This window comes from Acipenser ruthenus, chromosome 3 (genome assembly GCF_902713425.1).
Source record: "Acipenser ruthenus chromosome 3, fAciRut3.2 maternal haplotype, whole genome shotgun sequence".
NCBI lineage: Eukaryota > Metazoa > Chordata > Actinopteri > Acipenseriformes > Acipenseridae > Acipenser > Acipenser ruthenus.
In genome coordinates, this window is record NC_081191.1 from 42673245 (window position 1) to 42698222 (window position 24978).

General features: G+C 38.7%; 1 protein-coding gene across 3 annotated transcripts in view; it reads left to right on the forward strand.

Annotated features, from left to right (window-relative positions):
- Positions 1 to 24978, forward strand: part of invs (inversin) — a 117799-nt gene that overhangs the window by 66519 nt on the left and 26302 nt on the right. For all 3 annotated transcript variants that reach the window (XM_033993188.3, XM_059012950.1, XM_033993189.3), the window contains exons 7-10: positions 2479 to 2646; positions 4137 to 4317; positions 5905 to 6014; positions 15919 to 16090. In XM_033993188.3, coding sequence (XP_033849079.3) covers positions 2479 to 2646; positions 4137 to 4317; positions 5905 to 6014; positions 15919 to 16090 — 631 coding nt within the window. The remainder of the gene's footprint in view (positions 1 to 2478; positions 2647 to 4136; positions 4318 to 5904; positions 6015 to 15918; positions 16091 to 24978) is intronic.

Here is a 24978-nt window from a genome sequence, read left to right on the forward strand (position 1 = left end):
TATACTTTTGAGGCATAAGCAATTAGGAAATAACACTTACTACCCAGGAACAAAAAATAAATAAAAATTTGTTACATGGTGTAATCTAGAGCTGCTGCTGCATTTTTTAACGTGTGTATGGCGGTGCTGGGTTAATAACCATTGTTAAAATTTATTCTCGTATTCATAATTACTATTACAGCTGCTGCTGCATTTTTACCATGTGTAGGGGTGTTTTGTTAATCTAGTTTCTCTGTTTGTTTATTCTTGTTAGTTAGTTTATTATTATAGTTTATTAACATACTTGCGTATTGTATTTTTCTTACTTATACCCCGTTTACACTAGCACACCCGTACCGTGAGGGCTCCACGCCCTCACGGTACGGATGTGTTTACACTAGCAAATAACCGAACCGAGCCGGAACCAAGCCGTGAAACTCCAGCCCTGCAACATATCTGAATCTGGCTCGCGGTCGAAGCAGGCTGTGGGCGGGGTTACTGCATTTCGTCATCACGCTCAAGCGTCATTACAAGAAAAAATGGCAACCCCCAGGACCACAACCAATAAATGTTTTCCTAAATCCTTACCTTTACGCCGCGGGACACATAACAACGCACATCTGACTGAAATAGAAAATAAAATAACTCCCTCTCTATAATATACATATAGTGAATCAAACATGTAACTTTCCGTGAATTAACCATGCATAAAGCACAATGTAGTCAACGCTATATTTTTTACAAAAAAAAAAAAAAAAGGTAACATTCCCACTCGAGGATCATTTTAAATCAGCAGTTTTTAAACTATAAATAACCTGGCTAAATGACGGTCGGGAGTTCAGTTCGAAGCAACAGACAACCAAACCAACAAAGTGCGAGAAGGAGAGCGGGTTGGGAGAGGGGAAGAGGGAATGGGCTCGCTCCAGCCTGGTTCAGCTGCCAGAGCATGGCTGAAGCGTCTTGTCTCCCGGAGAAAGCTGAAAAGTAAATACATTAGGAAAGATAACCACGTAATAGACCTAATATTTATTTAGTTATAAAACGAATGCTGAATAAGATTTCTGTGTTATAAAGTGCCAGCGCAGCTTTTCTTCAGTTCAGATACTGTATCAAAAGGGAGAGACAGAAACGGAAGTTAGACTGATAAGTTGTTTACAGTTTGAACACCGGTACTGTATTTACTGTAGAAATATTGCACTTGTTGTATTTCAACGCATAACCCCCGACACCACACACACGCACATTTTCAGTACTTCTCCGCAATAAAAAAAATAAACATGGTAAAAAATTTTTTTATTAAATTAATGCTTAGTTCTATTTTTGCAGTCTGTGCGATTTAATTTAATCGGCTCAGCACGTTCATTATGCGTGACGTCTCTCAGCTCGGCTCGCCTTTCTCTAGTGTAAACGCAACTCAAGCTACCCCAGCCATACCACCGGCTCGGCTTGGGTGTGCAGATGTAAACGGGGTATTATTGTGTTTATTTCATATGTTGATGCAAGTGCGTCATCACATAAGTAATAAATAATATTTATTGATTCATATTGTGATTGGACTTGGCATATTGTGTCCGGTGGTCAACTGACTAACAGAGCACTACTCTTGCTTCCCCAGGGGTGTTCTCTTAGCCAGAGACTGCTGTAGTACTTTAGTTTTCCTGTGACTGAGATTAAGTGCTCCCTTAACAAGTGTTGAAGCAAAACCAAGATATAATTTTTCCGTATTTGTTATTTTATTATCCAAATGATATTTGAGGCGTTTTGTCTTGTTTAGAATGAATGCTAGGATTTATTAACTGAGACTTGAAATAACTTTGCATTCCGGGTAGGCCTTGGGAAGTGCTCTGCTGACCGAAAAGTTGTGTTTCGCTGCTTTTAATTGGAATGATGTTGGTTTCATTAAAAAGGAATGTGATACTTGTTTTCTTTTTTTAATGTTAGCTAAAATGAATCTGCATCTGTTTCCTTGAAGTTCAAAGCAAAGGTTGCATATGGGTCATGTGCAGGCCACCATCATTAAAGAGGTATTGGGTTGTTTGCAAATTCACCCATGTAGGATATTTAGGAAATTAAACCCACTAAAAAGTGCCATAAAGTTGTGTTAGAATCTGGTGAATAATGTAACCATCTGTTCCTTGGCATCTTTGCTTTGAACTAGGGGTTTAGATTCTGTTTCATTAAAAAAGTTTAAACTTTAAGATTAAACATTGTTTAATCTAACCATAAAAATGTTCTTAGTTCAACCAAAATGTCTTTTATAGAAGTACCATCTAGTTATCAGCTACTTTGGATCAAGTTACCTTTTGTATTACTGGCATTACACAGCTGGGTGGAGCTGGCGCTTACTAAAATAGACATCTTGACTGGTATATACATACATCAATAACAGACTCGGGTATGGGGAACACAGATTGTGTCAAAAAGTACTACCCTGAAGTTAGTATAGCAGCTGTATAAGGACCATTGCATTACTAACCCTCTGAAGCTTTCCATCCTCAGCAAACCAGCCTTCACTGGAGTGCCTATTACAACAATCCCGAGCACGTGAAGCTGCTCATCAAGCACGACTCCAACATCGGGATCCCCGACGTCGAGGGCAAGATCCCCTTGCACTGGGCAGCCAACAACAAGGACCCCAGTGCTGTGCACACCGTCCACTGCATTCTGGTGAGCCAGTCTCAGACCAAACTAGGGGGCTTCAATCAGAGATTAGAGGCTGCTTGTAGGCAATCAGAGTGCATGTTTCGCATCTTATATGCCATAACACATCACAACGTAACCCCATTTGTGACATGCAAGGCAGATTTTTGCATTAAATGCACAGTCATTTCATTTGTAGGTAAAAATGGTGCATTGCATAACCCTTATTTTTTGTCTGTTATTAACAGTAATAGTTTTGCATCTCCTTTCAGAAACAGTTCTCTACATTTTGCATAATTTTAGCCCGTAGTGCTTTTTATTGGCAAGGTTAATGTATTTAAAAAACATTTTGGTTTGACTTGAATATTTTTCAATATCATTAAAAAAGAAGTAGTGAATAAACCAATGATAAATCCCTCCCCCTTCTCTTTTTCTCTTTACCTGAGACATGTCTCTCCTGTCTTTTTAAATGCTGGTTGTGTTTCTAGAGATACAAAGTGTGTTGTTTCTTTGTGTTAACCCCACACTCGTTCCAGCCCAGTAAATTCTCAGCTTGTTGCACACTGACTCTTTAAACCCTAATAATGATTAACAATGAAACAATGATGCTCTGTGTCGTTGAGCATCAGTTCAATTATGTGCCGTTTCCTCGGGTTAACGATGCAATTAATCCAGCTCTAGGGGGTTTTGTGACCTCATGTACACATTATTATGCTCTTGCGACTTTTCTGGATCATTTTAAACAATAAGTGACAAAGACACACCCCTCTTTTCTATACGCCTGACCTCAGGAAAGATGGTGATCTGTCTATTTATTTCATATTTCAGACCTTAATAAAAAGCTCTGTAATTTTAGGTCAAAACTGCAGAGTGCTCTAGAAGTAGTACAGATAACTCCACAAAACACTGCAGACTACTTAAGTAGCAAGGAATGAGAGCTCCACTCAACACTGCAGACCTGTATACAGGTCTAGAATAGACAGCTCAGGGCTCCAGACTGTGATTTAAAATGGTCACCAATGCAACTTAGATGCTATTGGTGCCTGTAATAGAAAAATGCTGCCTCTCCCTTTTAAAACATGTGTCAATATTTGAGTGCACTATGACATCGGTCTGCTATAGGAACATCTCAAACACAGCTCTGCATAATATTGGAAGATCGGTGTAGTATTTTGAGCCATCTTTTTTTAAGGTATTTTCAAGCTGTGGTGAGGGCTCCCTAATAAAAGCTAACAAAACAATAATTGTGTGAATATAGTAATTGTTACAGCTGTGTATAATGGTATTTAAAACAAGATTCATTCATGCAACCTTTTACATATCCACCTTATTCTGGTCCCACCGCAGTCGGATATGTGACAGATTACCAATTTTAGCTGATTCTATTAAAAATGGGGAAAGTCTCTGCCATGGCAGCGTGATAATAGAGTAGGGGGAATCTGTGGAACGTAAGTGAAATACAGAAGCGTATTTGTTCAGCTGGTCCCTGGTGTAAAGCGTGTGTTGTGTGCTGACAGGAAGCAGCCCCCACAGAGTCGCTGCTGAACTGGCAGGACTACGAGGGCCGGACCCCCCTGCACTTCGCTGTGGCGGATGGGAACGAAGCTGTGGTGGACGTGCTGACCTCCTACGAGGGCTGCAACGTGACCTCCTATGACAATCTGTTCAGGACCCCTCTGCATTGGGCAGCTCTGCTAGGTAATGCTGTCTGTAGCTTTGGGCTTCCATTAGCGCCTTTGTCAGCTTTGGGAAGTGCTGGAGAAGCATTGTTGTATTCATGTCTGTAACCCTTATAAAAGCTTACCATGGTAAAGTTGCACAGTAGTTTTGAGCTGTAGTGTCCATCCCTGTTTTAGGTCTTTCAAATGGGTTGTATATTAATATGGCCTTTATACATGCAGCATATCCGGTAAATTAATTTGACCCATTTTCACTTTGTTTTTGTTGTTTTTTATATAGAATTTTATACTTAATTTTCTATTGAGCTAAAATGTACTAAAGCCCTATGCATATCCTTTTGGAATTATAAACAGGTGTGACTTAAACACCAACTACTACAGTAATTTTTCAGCAGGAATGAGAGGAATTGTAATATTATCATTAAAACAATATATATATGTTTATGTAAGTATGTTTATTTATATGTAAGTACTTTTTTTAACATACTACATGAGTAAATAAAAGTGGAACTGCCAGGATAACATACAGCTTTAAATATATCAAAATACAGCTGCCCTTTAGTTGTACAGGGTGTCCCATAAACCAGGAATCGCAGGCTGTGAAAGAGGGTGGCTGCAGGGGTGACGTCAGACCAGAAACAGAAACCACAACAAGGGATAGCGGGGCAAAACTGAGACGCTATGGCACTCAGCGTTTTATTAAATAATAAAACAAAAGATTTGAACAAAACACTTTCAAAACAAAAGGCACGAGGGACAAAACAAACAGACAGACAACAAACAATAACAAGTATTGTGCTGGTTTAATAACCAGCACGCTTAGCAATTGTTATTTCCTTCTAAATTAAATTACCTCCTAACTCCTCACTCGTTCTCCACTCTCGAACACCCTTCATTTTGTGCAGCCAAACTGCAGGTCTTTTTAGATTTGTGACCGAGGGACTAAGTAGTTATTATATTATCCCTCGGTCACATTCTGCACAGATTTACTAAGTCTGGATGACTGCCAGCCAGTTAAACAATCAGTAGCTGAAAGTCGTGCATTCTCACGAGGTAATTCTAAAATCAAAACAATAACAAATAATGAGGCCGACTTTTCGTCCGCGCCGCAAACAGTAATACATTTACTACATAATATTTGCTTTTCACCATCATATATTTACATCCATCCATTATCTGTAACCGCTTAATCCTATAGAGGGTCGCGGTGATATATTTACATATATAATATAATTCATAATAATAACCAAATCTATATAAAGGGACGGGACACTCTGCCACACAGGCACTATTACATGTTATGCCTGTTTAGATTCTGTCTGTTAAATTAGGTGTTGACCTATGTGCACCACACCTCAAAATGATATGAACTTGTTTCTCTTTACTTAAAGCCATTTGACACTGAAAGAAATACAGAGACAATCAATATTAACAATTATTCCTGTGATGCCTGATTTGTGAGACACCCTGTATGTTAATCCTGCATACATACTGAGTGATTTATTTGACCCCCATTATTAACATTAATGGATGCAATAAAAACACAGTGAAAAGAGATCCACAGTGTATCAGGTCTCTGAGTTTCAGTGCCCTTGATCTCTTCTAGGCCATGCTCAGATTGTGCATCTGCTGTTGGAGAGGAACAAGCCAGGTACCATTCCTTCAGACAGCCAGGGTGCCACGCCTCTGCACTACGCGGCTCAGAGCAACTTTGCTGTAAGTATAAAGGCATCAGCATGTATTTCATTATGCAACAGATCGAGAAGTAGATGTTTCACTTTGTGCTTTTTACCACTCAGCAATTGAGTGCGTATTTAAACAGAATTAAAGAACAGAGTTGGTCTACTTATTATGTAGTTGTTGTGCAATCCCCTGGTTAAGAACCCCTGCTCTAGATAAATGCAAAACTCAAAAACACGACATACTTAAAATCCAGTCGAGGAAATCACTGGCCATTTTTAAAATCATGTTCATGGAAAATTATTAATTCAGCATTTCAGAATATTCAACCAAATGGCTGTAATAAATCTGTTAGCAATTGATTTTCCCATATACTCTTACTGAGAGCTGCACTGAGTGATTTGAAAACTGGACCTAATCTTTAGATTATACTTGAAGCCTTGCTTCTTATGTTTGCAGCGCTGTGGTTCTGTGGGTAAGTGGGTCGGTGTTGGTAAGTGATGACCCCTCTCACAGATTATAAATACACTTGTTCACCTTCCAGCCAGTGGAAAGTGCCCAGTGTATAATTGAAAAGCAGAAACCTGGGACTTTCTCTGCTATCTATAAACAAATAAGGGTCAAATCAAATAATCCAAACAGTGGCAAATCTAAATACCACCATTGTTTAAATATTAGATTAAGACCTAAACTGTAATTTTAATTACTTTTAAAGACAAAAATACACTAAATACTAGATGTTAAATGTAAGTTGGTTTTCTCAAAGTTCCCTTCTTTTAATGATTCAAACAAAAATTTGACGCTGTTGTATATCAATTTAATAGACCCCATTCAGAGAAGACCAATAACTGCTGGCCCTTGATCAGCTCATTAAATCCATAAGAAAACATGGCCATGCTAATGGATGTTATCAATCTTAGGGAAATGTAAAGGGATCTAAATCCTATTAAAGAGCCCATTCATCTCTGACATAATAATCCATACATTCTGACTGTCTTCCAATTAAGGCAATTATTGTTCACACACCAGCAAAGGAAAGCATTTTAGTTCCCTTAAAAAACTTAGTACGAGCATCCTTAGCTGTAGGATGTGGATGCAGAATCCAAATTGAGCGATCACTGTTGCTGTTAATAATCTCCCCCCCATTATGACACAGGTTCCCTTCAAAGAGACAGGAATGGAGGAGCCCTCTCTAATGTCCCATACAGCAAGGCGCACCTCCAGAGTCTATAAAAAATAAACAAATTGTGCGTGTTGTGAAGACTCCCAACAGATTTATGCAAAGTCTTTTTTTTTCATTCTGTATCCTCGTATATATAACTTTTAAGTAAGTTCATGTGTGGCGTTTTCTCATAATCATTGATTGGTACTGTAAAAAGGCATGGATTGAAAATAATCATAACACAAACATGGATACTGCAATGACTTAATGGGATGAAGCATATTAAGAAAGATGGAAAAATAGCATTTCCAGCTATACAGTTAGCAAAAAGAAAATTCTTCAGTTTCCCTAAAGATCCAAAACAATGTAGAATTTGGCAAGAGCCATGCAGGTTACTATAGTGTTCTTGTGTGTTGAAAAGTACAATCGAAGACCAGTATAGTGAATATTCGTAATCTGTATTCATTCATTTATTAAACCTGAAAAACAGCCTTGCGCTTCCAGCTTGCAACTGCAACTTTCCGCTATCCCGAAAACCCAGAACTGGAGTGACGTAACAATCAGCTACGTTACTTCACTCAAAACATGGACTGGACTCAAACAGCGCCACAGTATTACAACAACATTACAGTTACTATGTTATTTTTAAACTAAAAATTAAGAAGGTCATTAAAAATAACAGACGAGATATTGTTGTACGATGTTTGCTGTAGTACATAACTAGAATTTATACGTATTTTCACGCATTATAAGTGCAACGTAATTATCAAATAAACTTGTTTTATAATGGTCCTTTTAAAAATAAGCTGGGTCATTTGTTCTCAACTTGATTTCAATAAATAAAGACTGGTACGACATTTAACATATTGTAGTTCAGGATGGTGAATTTTAAGGGCTGTTTATCTATTTGCACTTTCTTATTAATTCATTTCTTACTTGTCTATAATGTTTTGGTTTACCTTTATTACATAGGTGCTTAATATGTGTTGTGAAACGTGCTTTTACATTTCAGACGCTAAATAAGCGTTTATAGTAGTGCTGGTCCTGAAGGCTGCAGGAGCAAATAAATAAATAAACAATCCTGCACGCTGCAAGGGAAGTAAACGACACAGATATGCCATAATAACAAAATGGTGACGCCATGTTGCTTGTTTGTGTAGAACCAGGTTCGTGGTCGTTAAGACCATTGCTAAGGAAGTGACGCATTCCCTTGTCTAGTGCAGAGGCACTTGCGATCTTCCGACTATGCTAGGATTTTTCCGCCCCTCACGGCTTTGCGCCCTGGGCAGCTGCCCTGCTTTCCCGCCCTAGTTACGGCTCTGCCTACAGTGGTCGATAACTATTTTCCCATTCCAGAATACCATGTTGGCACCTACTGACATTTTTTATTTGTTGGTTAATCTGTGGTGCTTTGAGTTCAGTTCTAGTTTCCTGTCATAGATATGTGTTTTACGTAGGCTAGATCAGACAGTGCCTTTATATTACTTCCTAAATGGCAGATCACCAGATGGCTCTGACTTTTACTTCTGAAAGACTTTGAGGGAGTTGTTAATTCCAACCCTCACTAAAAACGACAAAAGCTAACATTACAGTTTCTACGCATGCTCAACCCTGAGTTGGTCTGGATAAGGGAGCGAAATTCAACTACAGCCCAGGAAGCAGCCAGGATGGCAAAAGTCTTCATGACGGCCCTGAAAGCAGCCAAGTTATCAACTCGGCAGATGGTACCACAACCATACCAAAAGTGGGGAAAAAGGGGGGTGGTCAATCTTGGAGTCAGTTTAACCCATTATTTTTGACACTGAATGTTAATAGGTCTTCAACCAAAACCTAATATTAGATAAAAGGGACCCTGAGTGAACAAATAATACAACAGTTTGATACATATTTAATTTATTTATTAAAGAAAGTTATGCAACACCCAATGCCCCCGTGTGAAAAAGTAATCGCCCCCTAGACTCAATAACTGGTTACGCCACCTTTAGCAGCAATAACTGCAACCAAACGCTTCCTGTAGTTATTGATTAGTCTCTCACAGCGCCGTGGAGGAATTTTGGCCCACTCCTTCATGCAGAACTGCTTCAACTCAGTGATATTTGTGGGTTTTCGAGCATGAACTGCTGGTTTCAGGTCCTGCCACAACATCTCAATGGGGTTTAGGTCTGGACTTTGACTAGGCCATTCCAAAACTTTAAATTTCTTGTTCTTCAACCATTCTGATGTAGACTTGCTTGTGTGTTTCGGATCATTGTCTTGCTGCATGACCCAGCTGCGCTTCAGCTCACGGACGGATGGCCTGACATTCTCCTGTAGAATTCTCTGATACAGAGCAGAATTCATGGTTCCTTCAATGATGGCAAGGCATCCAGGTCCTGATGCAGCAAAGCATCCCCAAACCATGCCACTACCACCACCATGCTTGACCTTGGTATGAGGTTCTTACTGTGGAATGCAGTGTTTGGTTTTTGCCAGTCATAACGGGGCCCATGTCGGCCAAAAAGTTCCACTTTTGACTCATCTGTCCATAGAACATTATTCCAGAACTCTTGAGGATCATCCAGGTGCTTTTTGGCAAACTTGAGACGAGCATTCATGTTCTTCTTAGTGAGCAATGGTTTCCACCTTGCTACTCTGCCATGAATCCCATTTTTGCCCAGTGTCTTTCTGATGGTGGAGTCATGAACATTGACCTTAGCCGAGGCGAGAAAGGCCTGCTGATCCCTGGATGTTGTTCTAGGGTTCTTTGTGACTTCCTGGACAATTTTACGCCTTGCTCTTGGAGAGATTTTGGCAGGACGGCCACTCCTGGGAAGATTCACTTCTGTCCCAAACTTTCTTCATTTGGACAATATGGCTCTGACTGTGGTTCGGTGGAGCCCCAGAGCCTTAGAAATGGCTTTGTAACCCTTTCCAGACTGATAGGCATCAACAACTTTTTTTCCAGATGTCTTCAGGAATTTCTTTTGTTCGTGGCATGATGCGCCTCTAGAACCTGTGTGCTGACAACTTCACTCTGATGGTAAAGGCCAAAGTTAGTCAGATTTATATTGGGCAGGGCTGGCCCAAATCAGGCCTGGTTGTTAACCAAAGTACTCAAAAAGCTGACCCTAATTATCCTTTTAATTGGGTTGAGTTAACTAGGGGGGGCAATAACTTTTTCAGACCTGAAGATTGCATGTTTGATTACCTTGCACACCAAACAAATGAAAGAAGCACCAAACCTTGGTGTCATTTTTTTCTGTTAAACTACCTCTATATACTACTACAACCCACAAAAAAATCTGACCAAATACAATGTGAAAAATGTGCAAAAATGCAGAAAATCAGACGGGGGAAAAAAAGTGCCTGAGGTCTGCAAAAATCTGCAAAAAAACAGGAAAAAAAGGACATTTTTACCTTACTTTGGCGACTTATTTCTCCTACTGTATGACAGGTATTGACTTGTTTTTCTACATTTCACCAAGAGTGTTGGAAACTACAAATTAAAAGTGAAATGGTGCTTTTGGCCGATTTACTTTTGCTGCGCCAATACCCTGAAAACACACAAACTATCCTAGCTGTATAGAGAGTCTGGCAGTTCTCGCTAATAACTTGGCGCGAGGAACTACCAGTCCTCTCAGTCAACAAAATGTGCTTACTTGGTTTGGTTTGCTTTGGCTTGCCCCCTTTTTAAAAAAAATGCTAATAAAAAGTCAGGAAGTCAGATTGCTGTGTTGTTTCATTTGATGAATGCTAAATAAAGTAACCCAGACTGAACAGATGGATTTGGTTATTAGTTACTAGAATGAAGAGGATGGAAAAGTAACACTATGACACACAAGAACAGTATAGCTTCTAGATCGAAAGAAATTGTTGCAGATCACCATGGATGGCCCCTGAGTTAACTGGAAGTTCCTGAGAGATCTTGAGGAAGAAGGAGGACACTAACACTAACAGATCTCATTAACTTGGGAAGCTGTGGCCTCCATATTGTCCAAGTAGTCTGCAATATGGTGCAAATGAAACAGGAAGCTGGGACAGCTACTTAGAGCACTGTGGCAGCTTTTCATGGCACACCAGCAAGGCGAGATGACTACACTAAAATAACTGAAAGCACACACTTTCCACTCAAGTTTTGTCCTCACAGATGGGTGGAAGATTTGAAAGAGCGTGAACTTGAACTACGTGATTCAGTTCATTGACAGCTACAAGAAGCTCCCCATCAGCAAAATTGCCAAATTCAGCATCATATTCTTTGTTGAAACAAGCAACAGTTGACCCCATTTGTGAAGCAAAATTACAATTCACCTATGGTGCCCTTTTTTGCAGAGGAACTTCAGGCTCTCCTTTCTACTTAGCTGTCTTGCTTCATAAAGAAAGATGTACTTGGAAAGGTAAACACAGTTCTTAAGCTCCTTAAGATAGACCCACTGGACAAGACACTACATGTGACACACAAACATTTGGAGCTTGGCTTCGCTACAAAGCGAGCACTGGAACAAGCATCTGAAAAACTGGCCGATGGACTGAGAGGAATGGAGTTCAATGTAGAATGCATCACCTTTCTTGCTTCGACTACAAAAAAGCTTCACGAAAGGAATCCACTACTGTACCCCATGGTAAGGTACTTGGCTGCCTTTAGTCCTCGATTCATGGTAATGTCAGAGCAGGATGCCACAGCAAAGTTTGAAAGACTGTTGCAGATTCTCCTAAATGCTAAATGGTATACTGCTGCACAATGTGATGAGATCCTTGCAGTGTATAAATTGTTCATAATCAAGATGATCAGAAATCACAAGACTGAATTCCAGAACTTTGGCCAAAATGATAAAGAACCTTGCAAAGCTGATGAATTCTTTGGCAGGTTCTTCAATGGCAGAGCTGAATTCAAGAAACTCTGGGATTTGTTTAAACTCCTTTTGACGCTTTACCATGGACAAGCAGCTGTTGAACGAGGATACTCTGTCAGCAAAGAAATGCTAATTGAAAATCTAAAGAAAAAAGACTCTTGTTGCACAACGCACTATGTATGATTCTTTGTCATCTTTAGGAGAAAGTCATACAGACATGCCCATTACAAAGAAACTCCTGCAGCATGTAAAAGCAGCCAGGATAAGGTAGGACCAGTTCTTAGAGAAAGAGAAAAGCAAAGAAAGAGAAAGGAAATACAAGATGAAATTGAAGGTGTACAGAAGAAGAGACATAAGGTCTTGAAGCATTTGTGTAATGCAGAAAAAAGCTGATGAAGTGGCTGAACTTGCTGAAAAGAAACAGGACTTAACTCTTCTTATCAAATCCTTACAGAAAAAGTGCAGAAGAATAATATAACGAAATCGCTCAATTGATCACAAAGCCTTCAGAGCTAGATTAGTTAATAAAGTTTATTGGTTTATAATTTTTTTTTATTATTTTATTTACTCGGTGTAGTGGTTATGCAGGCTCTCTGCATAACAACTACAGGGGACAAACACTTACCTCAATACCTTGTCAGGGAGGATGGGGTTGCTTTGAAGAATAAGGTAAGCCTTCCCTGCTTTTTTTTTCGTTTTAATAGTAGCATAAACTTATTGGCCTAGCCTCACAGACTGTGCTAAATGATGCTGTGCTTTTAGAACCTTTAGCCTTAGTGTCAGACTCTGTTGCTAACAAATTGTAGCTTTGGGTGCTGGATTGTGATCTGCAGAAGCTGTATAAGGTAGTCAAAAATATTCTATAAACTTGACATCATTTGCTGTAATCTAGCTCATTGTAAAATATTCATATAGCGACATATAGAAGAATAAAATAAAGTAAATGGATAGATAGACTGAACACGATTATGCCAGTGGGACTCAACAGAAAAGAATGAACTAATTAACTCCAATAAATATATAACATTTAAATATATAAATAAACAAAATTCATTCAAAGGTTGTGCATGCTGATGCGCTGGGGAGGTCAAATCAAGGCTGAGCCTCAGAGCCAGCATTGCATAATAATATAAATATAAGTTTATATAAAAATAATGTTAATTAGAATTAATACAGATTAAAAGACAGAAGTAAAAATGATGTTACAATATATAGAACACCATTACATCATGTAAGAATAAATCATGGATTTGAATATAAACAATAACAAGTAATTGTCATGCTGTCAAAAACCTATAAATACCTCCAATGTTTTGATTCAAACGCATGCTCCCATGAGAAAGTTATGTACAACATATCGAAACATTGGGCAGCTGGCTCTTTGAGCGAATATATATATATATATATATATTGTAACACATCAGGGAGGGGGTTAGTATCCTCCCTGAAGAAAACATGTGCGTATGCACATTTTGTTTAATTGTTTTATTATTTTGTTAATTTGTTTATTGTTTAATTATCAACCGCACATGATATATATTGCAAATTAATGTCAGGTGCAGGGTATTTAAGACGTGCAGCTTGTCTGTACGTGACTGCTGAGTAGAAGGAGACAGAAGACGTGCTCTGTTTCCGAGCAGTCAAAAAGAAACTCCAGTGTTTTTATGACAGGTAAACGGCGTAGCCGTACTGCGAGCTAGTCAGGGACCTGCATGAAATGTTTAGTTAGTGCTCAAAACGGAGCTAGGTGTTTTGTTTCGTTTTGTTTATTTATTTTTGTGTTTATTAAAAATAATAGCGCGACAGCGCTGAAAACTCAATTTCTGTGTTTCTGGGTCGTATTTTTAAAGGGGCACGAACCCGAGTGAGTGCCGGTCGGTTACAATATGTTAAGGCCAAAACCCAGTGGTCTGGTGAGTCTAGTTTTGCCCGGGCCAATCTAGTTTTGCCAATGGCTTCTGGGCAAATCTCAAAGTTACCACTTTTTTTCAGCAGTCACCGCGTCCAATCTGGTGAATCTAGATGGACTGGACTTTTTGGGAGAGAGAGCTAATAAAAAGAGTGGTTTTAACCGCTATTAAAACCAGCCCTGGTGTCCTGCCTTTTCTGCACCGCCGCTGGAAACCCAGAACACCGTGTCACACATTGCTGTCAGAAGTGGAGGGGAGGCAGGTACCCTGGAACGCACTTGGAAGCTGGCAGGGGAGAGTGTAAAAATGCAAAACTAGACTCGCCCAAATAATAGGCAAAACTAGATTGGCCTAGCATCGATGTTGAAGCTTTGGACGAAACTAGACTCGCCCAAATTAATGGCATATGTGAACCAAATCACCGGGTTTCGCCCCCTTAACATATCGGGCTGGAGTACAGAACAAAACAGCAGACTTCCTTTCTCACATTTCCGAGAGCGAGAAACCAGAAGTAAAAACCACAAAAACTAACATTGCAGTTTCATCGTAGTGTGTGTGTCATTGCACTGTTTTATAAGGAATGAACAAGGTTGCAAGGACTGGAAGGGACACTACTGTGCTAACTGCATGTACTGTTAATTGTTAATTGTACATTAAACCATATGTCATGTATTACAAAAGTATGTAAATCAGTGTACTTACCAGTAGGAGGGGGAGTTGGTGTTGTTGCTGGGGGACCTGTAAAATGAAAGAAAAAGTTAGTAATCTGGGAAAACATGGCGACATGTGCTTACTTTTTAAATGAAAAGGTGCACACTTTTGTTATAAGAATATCGCAGGAGTTGTGCTTTAAAATACAAAATACACAGTATTTGTAGCCTTTTCTGGCATCATGTGTTTGTTTGGGCCATAGCAAGCTGCGCATGCTGCAGGGGCGAGCGTGGGAAGCAAATTAATTGTTTTAGAAAACATTTGAAATAATTAACCTTTCTCACTTGGATAAGCTCAGAGGGTGGGGCTGAGGGTTGTCAGCTATATATAAGCTCACCTAGGAAGTAGTGGGGGTGGTGTTTGTGGTTTTTGTGGTTTGATATCCTGGAACAGCAGCAGACAGGAGCTGTATAACAGTTTTGATGTTTGGAGAGGCTAGAGGCAAGCTAATCCTCTGTTACAGCTGAGTAGAACCCTGTTATTGCGCTCTGTTAGTTTATTTTATTTTATTTTTCCACTTTTACCCTTTTTTTGTTGTTGTTCCTTTTGATAATAAATGTTCCAATTTTGCACCTTCCATGTCAGACTTCCTGCCTTACTTTCTGTTCACCATTACTTCAACTGTTCGGCCACCTCACATAGACACATTGATCTAGCCTAGGTTACATAAATGTGTTGCGTGTGTGTATGTGCCACTGTGTGGGTGTGAGTTTTACTGTGTTGCCTGTGTGCGTCACACTATGCATGTGTGTGTGTGCATCTCGGTGTGTGTGTGTGTGAGAGTGTGATTGATCTCTACAGACCGTGTTAAGGTTGCCCCTCACTCACTCACTCTAAATGACACCTACACAGCTGTCAGGGCAGACTGATTTTCTGTCATATTGGTTTGGGTCAGAATGAAGTGCTGGGTCTGGTGGTGCGTATCCACTGCTGTATTGTTTCATTGCACTGCCCAGGGGAGCTGACTGCTTCACAAATAGCCGCCCCAACTAAGATTTCTTAAAAGAGCTGAGACTTCAGAGGCGAAGAGGATGGCGTAAGAAGTGATTCTTTAAGAACTGGAAAATGTGGCTGTCTAGTTAGTGTTTTCTAATAGTCTATAGGTTGCGTGGTGGACTTCAGAGAGTGTAGAGTGACGGTACAGTTGTCAGCTACTAGGAATCCATACAGAAGAATAACCAGAACAAAAAAAGTTTAAAAGCCATACAAACTACATTATTAAAGACACCGAATGTGACTGTGAGAGTGAGAAAGTATAAAATGTTTTTGTCTTTGTCAGTGCTGGGTGGTGTTTCTAGATGGTGATGATTCTGTGTGGTTCTCTACAGGAGACAGTACGGGTGTTCCTGCAGCACCCCTCAGTGAAGGATGACCCAGACCTAGAGGGCAGGACCGCCTTCATGTGGGCAGCTGGGAAGGGCAGCGATGAGGTCATCAGGACCATGCTGCACCTCAAGAGCGACATCGACATCAACATGGCGGACAAGTATGGTGGAACCGGTAAGCCATTACACAAATACTGTGGAGGAGATAACATAAGAAGATTTAGGAACAAGAGAAGATCATTCAGCCCACCAATGCTTCTCTGGTTCCTAGTCATGGATTGATCTCAAAACTTTCTCAAGTTGGGTCTAAAGCAGGGGTTCCCAAAGTGTGGCCCAATGGCACTGTCTGCGGCCCTCGTCCAACATTTCTAAGATTTTTCTATATTTTCTTGGAAAGAAAGAGCTTGGGCCATTACAAGTTCATTTTCTGCTCAATATCGGTACAAGCAGCGCAGCGCTACTGTAGCTTTAAGAACATGAAAACAAGACGCACGTGCAGCCAGGGGTGCCGATCTCAACTGTCGCAAATGATCACCGAAAAAAGTCACGATATTAGTCACGTTAAGCCATAAAAATAACCTGATTAATGTGAAAGCGCGTAATGTGAAAAGCACTTAATGTGCTGAAATACAAAACACATGCTTACAAATTTTGAAGATATCAAGCTTCCCAATACTATCCTGAAATAAATCTGACTTTTGTAATTAAACTACGAGGATACAAAAAAATTGTGTGAATTGTGCTATGCAATGTTATGGATTTATTTATTTTGGCACTGGTATTTTGTAATAAATTCAGATGAATGAATCCTTTAATTTGAAAACATTTGTAATTTTGCACATTAAGTGCTTTTCACATTGGGAGCAGTTCACATTAAGCAGGTCATTTTTAGGGCTTAACGTTATTATGTTAATGAAAACCACAACTTATTTTAGGGGATAGTAGGAAGTGTTAAGCCGGATGTTTGTAAGCATTTGTTTTCCATTTAAACACATTAAGCCACAATAAGTGTTTTAGGATGCCCCCAATAAACGTACAAATAAATGGCTGGTTTCACAGGCTCTGATTAATACTAGTCCTGGACTACCCATTGTTAATTTAGGTAAGATAAACCAAGATTAGTGCTGATCTGGGTCTGTGAAACCAGACAATAAAGTATAAATACAAACATGATAAAAAAAAAAAAAATTAATAATAATAATAATAATAATGATAATAATATTTCAGAAACCAAAAAAGAAAAGGCAGCCAAAAAGATGTACATCTTGGGTCTATCTATAAAGGCATGTTTATATGTATTGTACATATTGGTGTTTAATTATAGATTAATTTAATTATGCAGCCCACCACCCAATTACCCACTTGTTAAGTGGCCCTCCTTGACTGAAACTTTGGGAAACCCTGGTCTAAAGTATCCCATTGATTCAGCATCAACAGCATGGCTAGGTAACCCATTCTGTACCCTCACCACTCTGTGTATGAAGAAGTATCTCCTAGGTGTCAATGATGTAGGGCCATGTTCTTGTAAAAAGAATCGCTATAAATAAATAATAACCTTTATCATTGTTTGAATTTAATTGTACTTAATATTATTGTACAGCAAACAGTGCCACCTAGAGGGAGAATGTCTACGAGGATCTTTTTCAAATGTTTTTTCAGCTTGCTTTTCTGGTTTATTAAAGGCCTATTCAGAGTACAGTGGGATGTACTGTTATATATATTACAGTGTGTGTGTATAATATATATATATATATATATATATATATATATATATATATATATATATATATATATATATATATATATATATATATTAGGGCTGTCAAGCGATTAAAAAAATTAATTTTAGTTAATCTCGGTTTTAATTGCATATTAAATTGTTACAATTACTACATCTATTGAATTTAAATTTGTTTTATTACTGATGCTATTGTTTTTATTATCCTTAACTGTAAATAAAATTGTTTAAAATGTATTTATTTAACCAGGAAATTTACCCATTGAGACCACCAGCAAAATTTACTAGGGGCAATAATTTAGAAATTACAAATACAACCAACACAATAAAATGAGTGGTTCAAGCTTGATCAGCAGCATACAGAGATCAGAAAACATCATACATAGGATATCTATTTTAAAATGTGATTGTGGATGGAAATAAATTAGTTTTTTTTTTAATAAAATTACACTATGTAACACAATTTTTGTTCCTGGGTAGTAAGTGTTATTTCCTAATTGCTTATGCCTCAAAAGTATAAAAAATGGCTATTATTCCCCACAAACTTTGCTTTTGTGACCAGGAGTGATATTTTGAAATTTACCTATTTCCAATGAGAAAACGGGTGAATTTGTGTCTTTTCGTTCACATAAAGTCAGAAAAAAAACAACATATGAATCCAAATTAACATGTATTTATACTAAAGTAATACAAAAATGACTACAAAAGATTTAGAAGTGAGTAGTTTTTCGAGATTTACAATTATACTGTAAATCACTTTCACGAATCAGCCCCCAAATGTAGTCTCCCATCATGTTCTCGTTATACTGTCCTTCATTGACAGCTCATCCAGGAGCCTCAAAGCCGTGCTGCTCCATAATGGTAACAAGTACCCGTCTCTTCCCCTGGCTCACTCGGTGCACCTCAAAGAGGATTACAACAGCATCAAGACCTTGCTGGATGCCTTGAAGTATGATGAGTACGGCTGGGACCCCCGGAAGGTGCTGATGCCACCACTGCACATCAAATTGGGCCTTATGAAACAATTTGTCAGAGCTCTAGATAAGGAGTCGGCAGCCTTCAAGTACCTTCAAGACTTCTTCCCTAAGCTGTCTGAGGCAAAGGTCAAAGCCGGTGTCTTCGTCGGACCACAGATAAAGAAGATCCTGGAGTGCAATGAATTCCCCAAGAAGCTCACTAGTAAGGAGAAAGCGGCTTGGAACAGCTTTGTCGCAGTGGTTCGGGGCTTCCTGGGCAATCACAAGGCCGAAAACTATGTGGAGCTGGTTGAGACTCTGGTGAAGAACTACGGCACAATGGGCTGTAGGATGTCCCTCAAAGTCCATATCCTTGATGCTCATCTTGATAAATTCAAGGAGAACATGGGAGCGTACTCGGAGGAGCAAGGCGAGCGCTTCCACCAGGATATACTGGACTTTGAACGCCGCTACCAAGGACAGTATAACGAGAACATGATGGGAGACTACATTTGGGGGCTGATTCGTGAAAGTGATTTACAGTATAATCGTAAATCTCGAAAAACTACTCACTTCTAAATCTTTTGTAGTCATTTTTGTATTACTTTAGTATAAATACATGTTAATTTGGATTCATATGTTGTTTTTTTTCTGACTTTATGTGAACGAAAAGACACAAATTCGCCCGTTTTCTCATTGGAAATAGGTACATTTCAAAATATCACTGTCTGGTCACAAAAGCAAAGTTTGTGGGGAATAATAGCCATTTTCTATACTTTTGAGGCATAAGCAATTAGGAAATAACACTTACTACCCAGGAACCAAAACAAAAAAAAAAATTGTTACACGGTGTTATAAATATGTAGCTATAGTAAGCACTTCTAGGAAATGAACTGTTAATTGTGAAGAAAGCATACAAAAAAAAAACTGTCATCATATCCAAAAACTGCAAACTAACAATTGTTAGGCTTTACATACTACACGCAAAAAAAAAAGGAGCAACGCAGCCTAACTCATTTATTATCATGGTCATACTCCGCTTGATATGGGCTTGCAGCGATCCTGCATTTCTGTCGAAACTGGTGGGTTTAATTTGTTGTTGTTATTGTCTGTAGCAGAAGAGCTGCTAGTGTATTTTGAGAGATGAAGGCATGTTCAGCACGCAGCAGACTAGATGAACTTGTGTTTGATACTGGAACTCACTTTGACAGTAGACAAGTAAGCGTCTTTCTGTCCAGTGAGCCTGTCAAAAAAAAAAAATCCCATTCATTTTTAGTGCTTTGCTCCATTAAGTGGTTCAGTAACTAACTTCCTATTTAAACAATAACTGCACTCAGACACTCAATCCAATGTTGACGCGGCCTGGATTGAAGTACGGTGTGCAGAAAGGCTCAAGACACAGCAATGCGAGTAACGCGCGTTAAAATAATTAATATTTAAAAACATTTGCGCATTAAATCGCAGAAGTTAACTGTGATTAATTGGCAGCCCTTATATATATATATATCAAGTGTCTCTGCATTAGCGGGATTGTTCAGCGGTTGTATAATTATCAAAAAGCTTACTATAGCAACTGCAAAGAACAGGTTTGGCTGCACACCCAAAGGATTTTTCTTTATACTTTTAGATCTTTAAATGTGAGCAGTGAATTAAAAGAAAGGTGAAACACTCCATATTCCAAAACAGGAGTAGTTTTATTGTTACAAAATCATCAGTTTAACAACGCATTTCGACACAGAATGTGTCTTCATCAGGTTCAACTGTGTTATAAAGTGCTGTACAAATCCTGGTCAATATATACACAGATGAAATAACGAATTGCACTATAAAATCATTAGGTAAAACAATTGCACCAATAGTTAAAGAACATGAAAACAGCCATATTCAATTACAAAATTAAATATGTTAGTCAAAACAATAAAGTATCCATCATTACACATAGTTAGTTGTGATTCTGTTAAGTCAGTACTAAACTACATATTTATTTAAAAATGCATTTTATGTATATTCTTTTTATGCAAACATGTTATTGCATAATCACATAATGTCCTACAAATTATATACAGTGCCTATACAGTATATACAGAATATACAGTATTCAGGCCCCTGACCAATTCTCTCATATTACTGAATTACAAATGGTACATTGAAATTTCGTTCTGTTTGATATTTTATTTTAAAACACTGAAACTCAAAATCAATTATTGTAAGGTGACATTGGTTTTATGTTGGGAAATATTTTTAAGAAAAATAAAAAACGGAAACATCTTGCTTGCATAAGTATTCAACCCCTGTGCTGTGGAAGCTCCCAGTTTACACCGATGAAAGAAATTGCCCTAACGAGGACACAATTACCTTACCATTGGCCTCCACCTGTGAACCATTAAAGTTGCTGTCACATTTTCTGGATAAAAACCCCACTGTTGAAGGATCATTGGTCAGGCTGTTAATCTGAAGGAAAATGAAGACCAAAGAGCATTCTACAGAAGTTAGAGATAAAGTAATACAAATGCATAGATTAGGGAAAGGGTACAAACTAATATCCAAGTGTTTGGATATCCTAGTGAGCACAGTTAGATCAATAATCAGGAAGTGGAAGCTGCATCACACCACCCAGGCACTGCCAAGAAAAGGCTGTCCCTCAAAACTCAGTGCTCAAACAAGAAGGAGACTTGTGAGAGAAGCCACAGAGAGGCCAACAATCACTTTGAAGGAGCTACAGAGTTCAGTGGCTGGGAGTGGAGTAATGGTGCACCAGTCAACCATATCAAGAGCTCTGCGTAACACTGGCCTGTATGGGAGGGTGGAAAGAAAGAAGCCGTTACTCAAAAAGTACCATCTGAAAGTACGTCTGGAGTTTGCCAGAAAGCATGAGAGTGACCCAGCTGCAATGTGGGAAAAGGTTTTGTGGTCAGATGAGACCAAGATGGAGCTTTTTGGCCAAAACTCAAAGCGCTATGTGTGGCGCAAACCTAACACTGCCCATGCCTCAAGATACACCATCCCTACAGTGAAGTATGGTGGTGGCAGCATCATGCTGTGGGGATGCTTCTCATCAGCAGGGACTGGGCAATCTTGCTAAAATTGAAGGAAGAATGGATGGAGCAAAATACAGGGAAATACTACAAGAGAACCTGCTTCAGTCCGCTAAAAAACTGAAGCTTGGGAGGAAATTCACCTTTCAGCAGGACAATGATCCCAAGCATAAGGCTAAAGCAACATTGGAGTGGCTCAAGAACAAAAAGGTGAATGTCCTACAGTGGCCCAGTCAAAGTCCTGATCTCAATCCCATTGAGAATCTGTGGCACTATTTGAAAATTGCGGTCCACAAGCGTCGTCCAACCAACCTGAACAACCTGGAGCAAATCTGCCAAGAAGAATGGGCCAAAATCACTCTGACACTGTGTGCAAAGCTGGTACATACTTACTCTAAAAGACTTAAAGCTGTTATTGTAGCAAAAGGTGGCTCTACCAAATATTAATGTGTGGGGGTTGAATACTTATGCAAGCAAGATATTTCAGTTTTTTATTTATTTTTTAAATATTTCCCAACATAAAACCAATGTCACCTTACAATAATTGATTTTGAGTTTTAGTGTTTTAAAATAAAATATCAAAGAACGAAATTTCAATGTACCATTTGTAATTCAGTAATATGAGAGAATTGGTCAGGGGTCTGAATACTTTTGCAAGGCAAAGTAAGAAATATATCACATGGGTTGTGTTACAATTGATAACACTTTGTATGGTATATTTACAACTGGAATGTTCTATTAAACCAATTGCTATCTGTAGTTGGAGATTTATACAGTGAGGACACTAAATCGTTTTTCCTACCCCTTCTATAGCAAAATCTAGGGGGCATTATAGCAAAGGGACGCAATTGTGGATCACATTCTAATATTTTCCAATGTTTTGAAATAATCATTTAAATATCATTGGAAATATAATTATACTCAGTAATTCTGTCTGTAGTTAAATCATTCCTTTTTTTATTTCAAAGGTTCACTACATTCTATACTGTCCATTCTTTTTAGTGCTATATCTAATAGATTTCTATTGTAGGCGCTATAATAGAACCAGAATCTCTTTCACTTTAATTTGAAAGTCAGAAGTATTACTGCAATTCTGCTTTAATCTTAAGAGTTGGCCATAAGGTATGTTCTCAAATGTTTAGGTTGGTCACTGTCAGCTCGTAAAATTGTGTTCCTATCTAGGTTTACGAAAAATGGAAATATTAAACAAATGATCTCTATTTACCATGATCAATACATCCACAAAATGAATCTCAGACTGGTTATATTCCATAGTAAATTTTAAAGGTGGTCTAGTGTTGTTTATATAATCTTTGAACAAAAATAAATCTTTTTCAGATCCTGTCCATACTAATAATATATCATCACTGTATCTTTTCTAAAACATGCTATAAGAGTGGATTAGAAGCAACGTCATTAATATTTTGTCTTTCCCAGTAGCCCATAAAAAGATTTGCATAATTTGGCGCAAAAGCCAAGTCCATAGTTGTACCTTGTATTTGTAAAAAGTATTTGTCTTTAAATAAAAAATAATTAGATGATAATATAAATTCAGTTAATTCCAAAAGTAAATCAGCATCCAACCCATCTCTGTGTGGTATATTGGTGTATAGGCTTTCAATGTCAAATTAAACCAAATAAGCTCCAGTAGGTATAGAATGTTTGGTAAATAACAGAATCACATCACGAGTATCACATAAGTAAGAAGGCAATCATTTTACTATGTCTTTTATAAAAAAAATCAACAGATTGACTTAGGGATTCTGAAATAGGTCTGCAAGTTGCCATTGTCTCAGATGAGACATAGAATCTGCTGAGCTAGCCCTGGCGCTGACGTGTACAATGAGAAGCATTTCCCTCGTCATCAGAAGTGTTCATGATAATGATATTGTCCATGATTTGCCACCGCCGCAGAGCATTTCTGAAATCCTCTGTGCGAATATAAAGCAACCTTCACTGTAGGGAGTGCACAAATATGCAAAGCAAATTCTCTGCACAAGCTGCTTGGTATGTAGGCAGGCAGGCAGGGCCGTAATACGTGAAATGTGTCACTTGGGCCTCGATGACGGCACCATTACACAGGCACAGTGTGTGCTGCTGTTCGGTGCTCAGAGGGGCGTCTGGTTTGAAGAGGGGAAGAGCATGCTTTAGATTGAGGCTGTTCTCTGCTGAATAAACTCAGTGGAGCCTGAATAAAATTTTCAGGTGGCAGCTTTACATTGTGTCTGAGCTGCAAAGGTGGAACTCACTGATTGTGAAGTAAGTGACTAACTAGATAGGAGACACATTGCATGCTTTTAAGAGACTCACATGATACCAGTTTTCATAATCCAGTGTTTATATTGAATGGCCTATCATCTTCATTGGTCTGTAACCCTTGGCAGCAACTATTCCAGGCTTTGTCATCGGTTAACAATAAAGCACCCTACTGTATATTGTATATAGCATGTTTAGTATGTACAGCGTACACACACTTGTATTTCTTTATAAAAGTGAATTAAACACCCTCAGTGCCTTCTGCAGAAAGTATGGGAGTACGATGAGGAAGAAATCTATTATTATTGTTCTCCTTTAATCTCACCCAGCATTAAAGAAAAGAACGTGTTTCGTTTGCATGCTGGTATTTTGAACAAAGAGATACGAGAGTGCTGGCAGATGCCAATACGGGGCTATTAGTGCTGTTATTATTTTAACACAGCCAGAGGAATTTTGAATTTACAATTGCCAGTTCATTGATTTTTAGGACTTTAAATGTTAGCTTTGAGGGTTTAAAAAAAAAAAAAAAACAATTTACCACCAAAACAGCCGCAAGAAGGCTTGCATAATTCCCGCAGAAAGTATAATCACGCTCTTCCTGAATTGCTGCGCCGGTTGTTTGTGGTGAGGGCATAACCGGAATGCACAGAAGAACTCCACAGCAGAGTGGCGACAGCTGTCATTCCAGACAAAAAAATATTGGATATGCATCCAAATGCAGGTACATTAACTGCATCTGGGTATACTGGTATTCCCTGGGTTTATTGATTTCTCTGGAAGGCCGAATGAATGCAGTCGTTTACTTAAGCATTGTTACAGATCAAGTCCATCCAACAATGCTGCACGATGACTACCTTCAAGGTGATAACCGTGCCAGAATGTGTGCGGATGGTCTACGAGTGTAACACAATCCCTGATCCTCAATCCAATTGAGAAAGTTTCATATAAACTTGAACAGTGCATTCAAATTCCTCTGACTACCTCTTTGCACCAGTGGCATCAAAATATTAATGACTGAATACTGTATTCCTTTGAATTGACGCACTTTTTAAAATATTTTTTTCTTCTCAAAAATGGT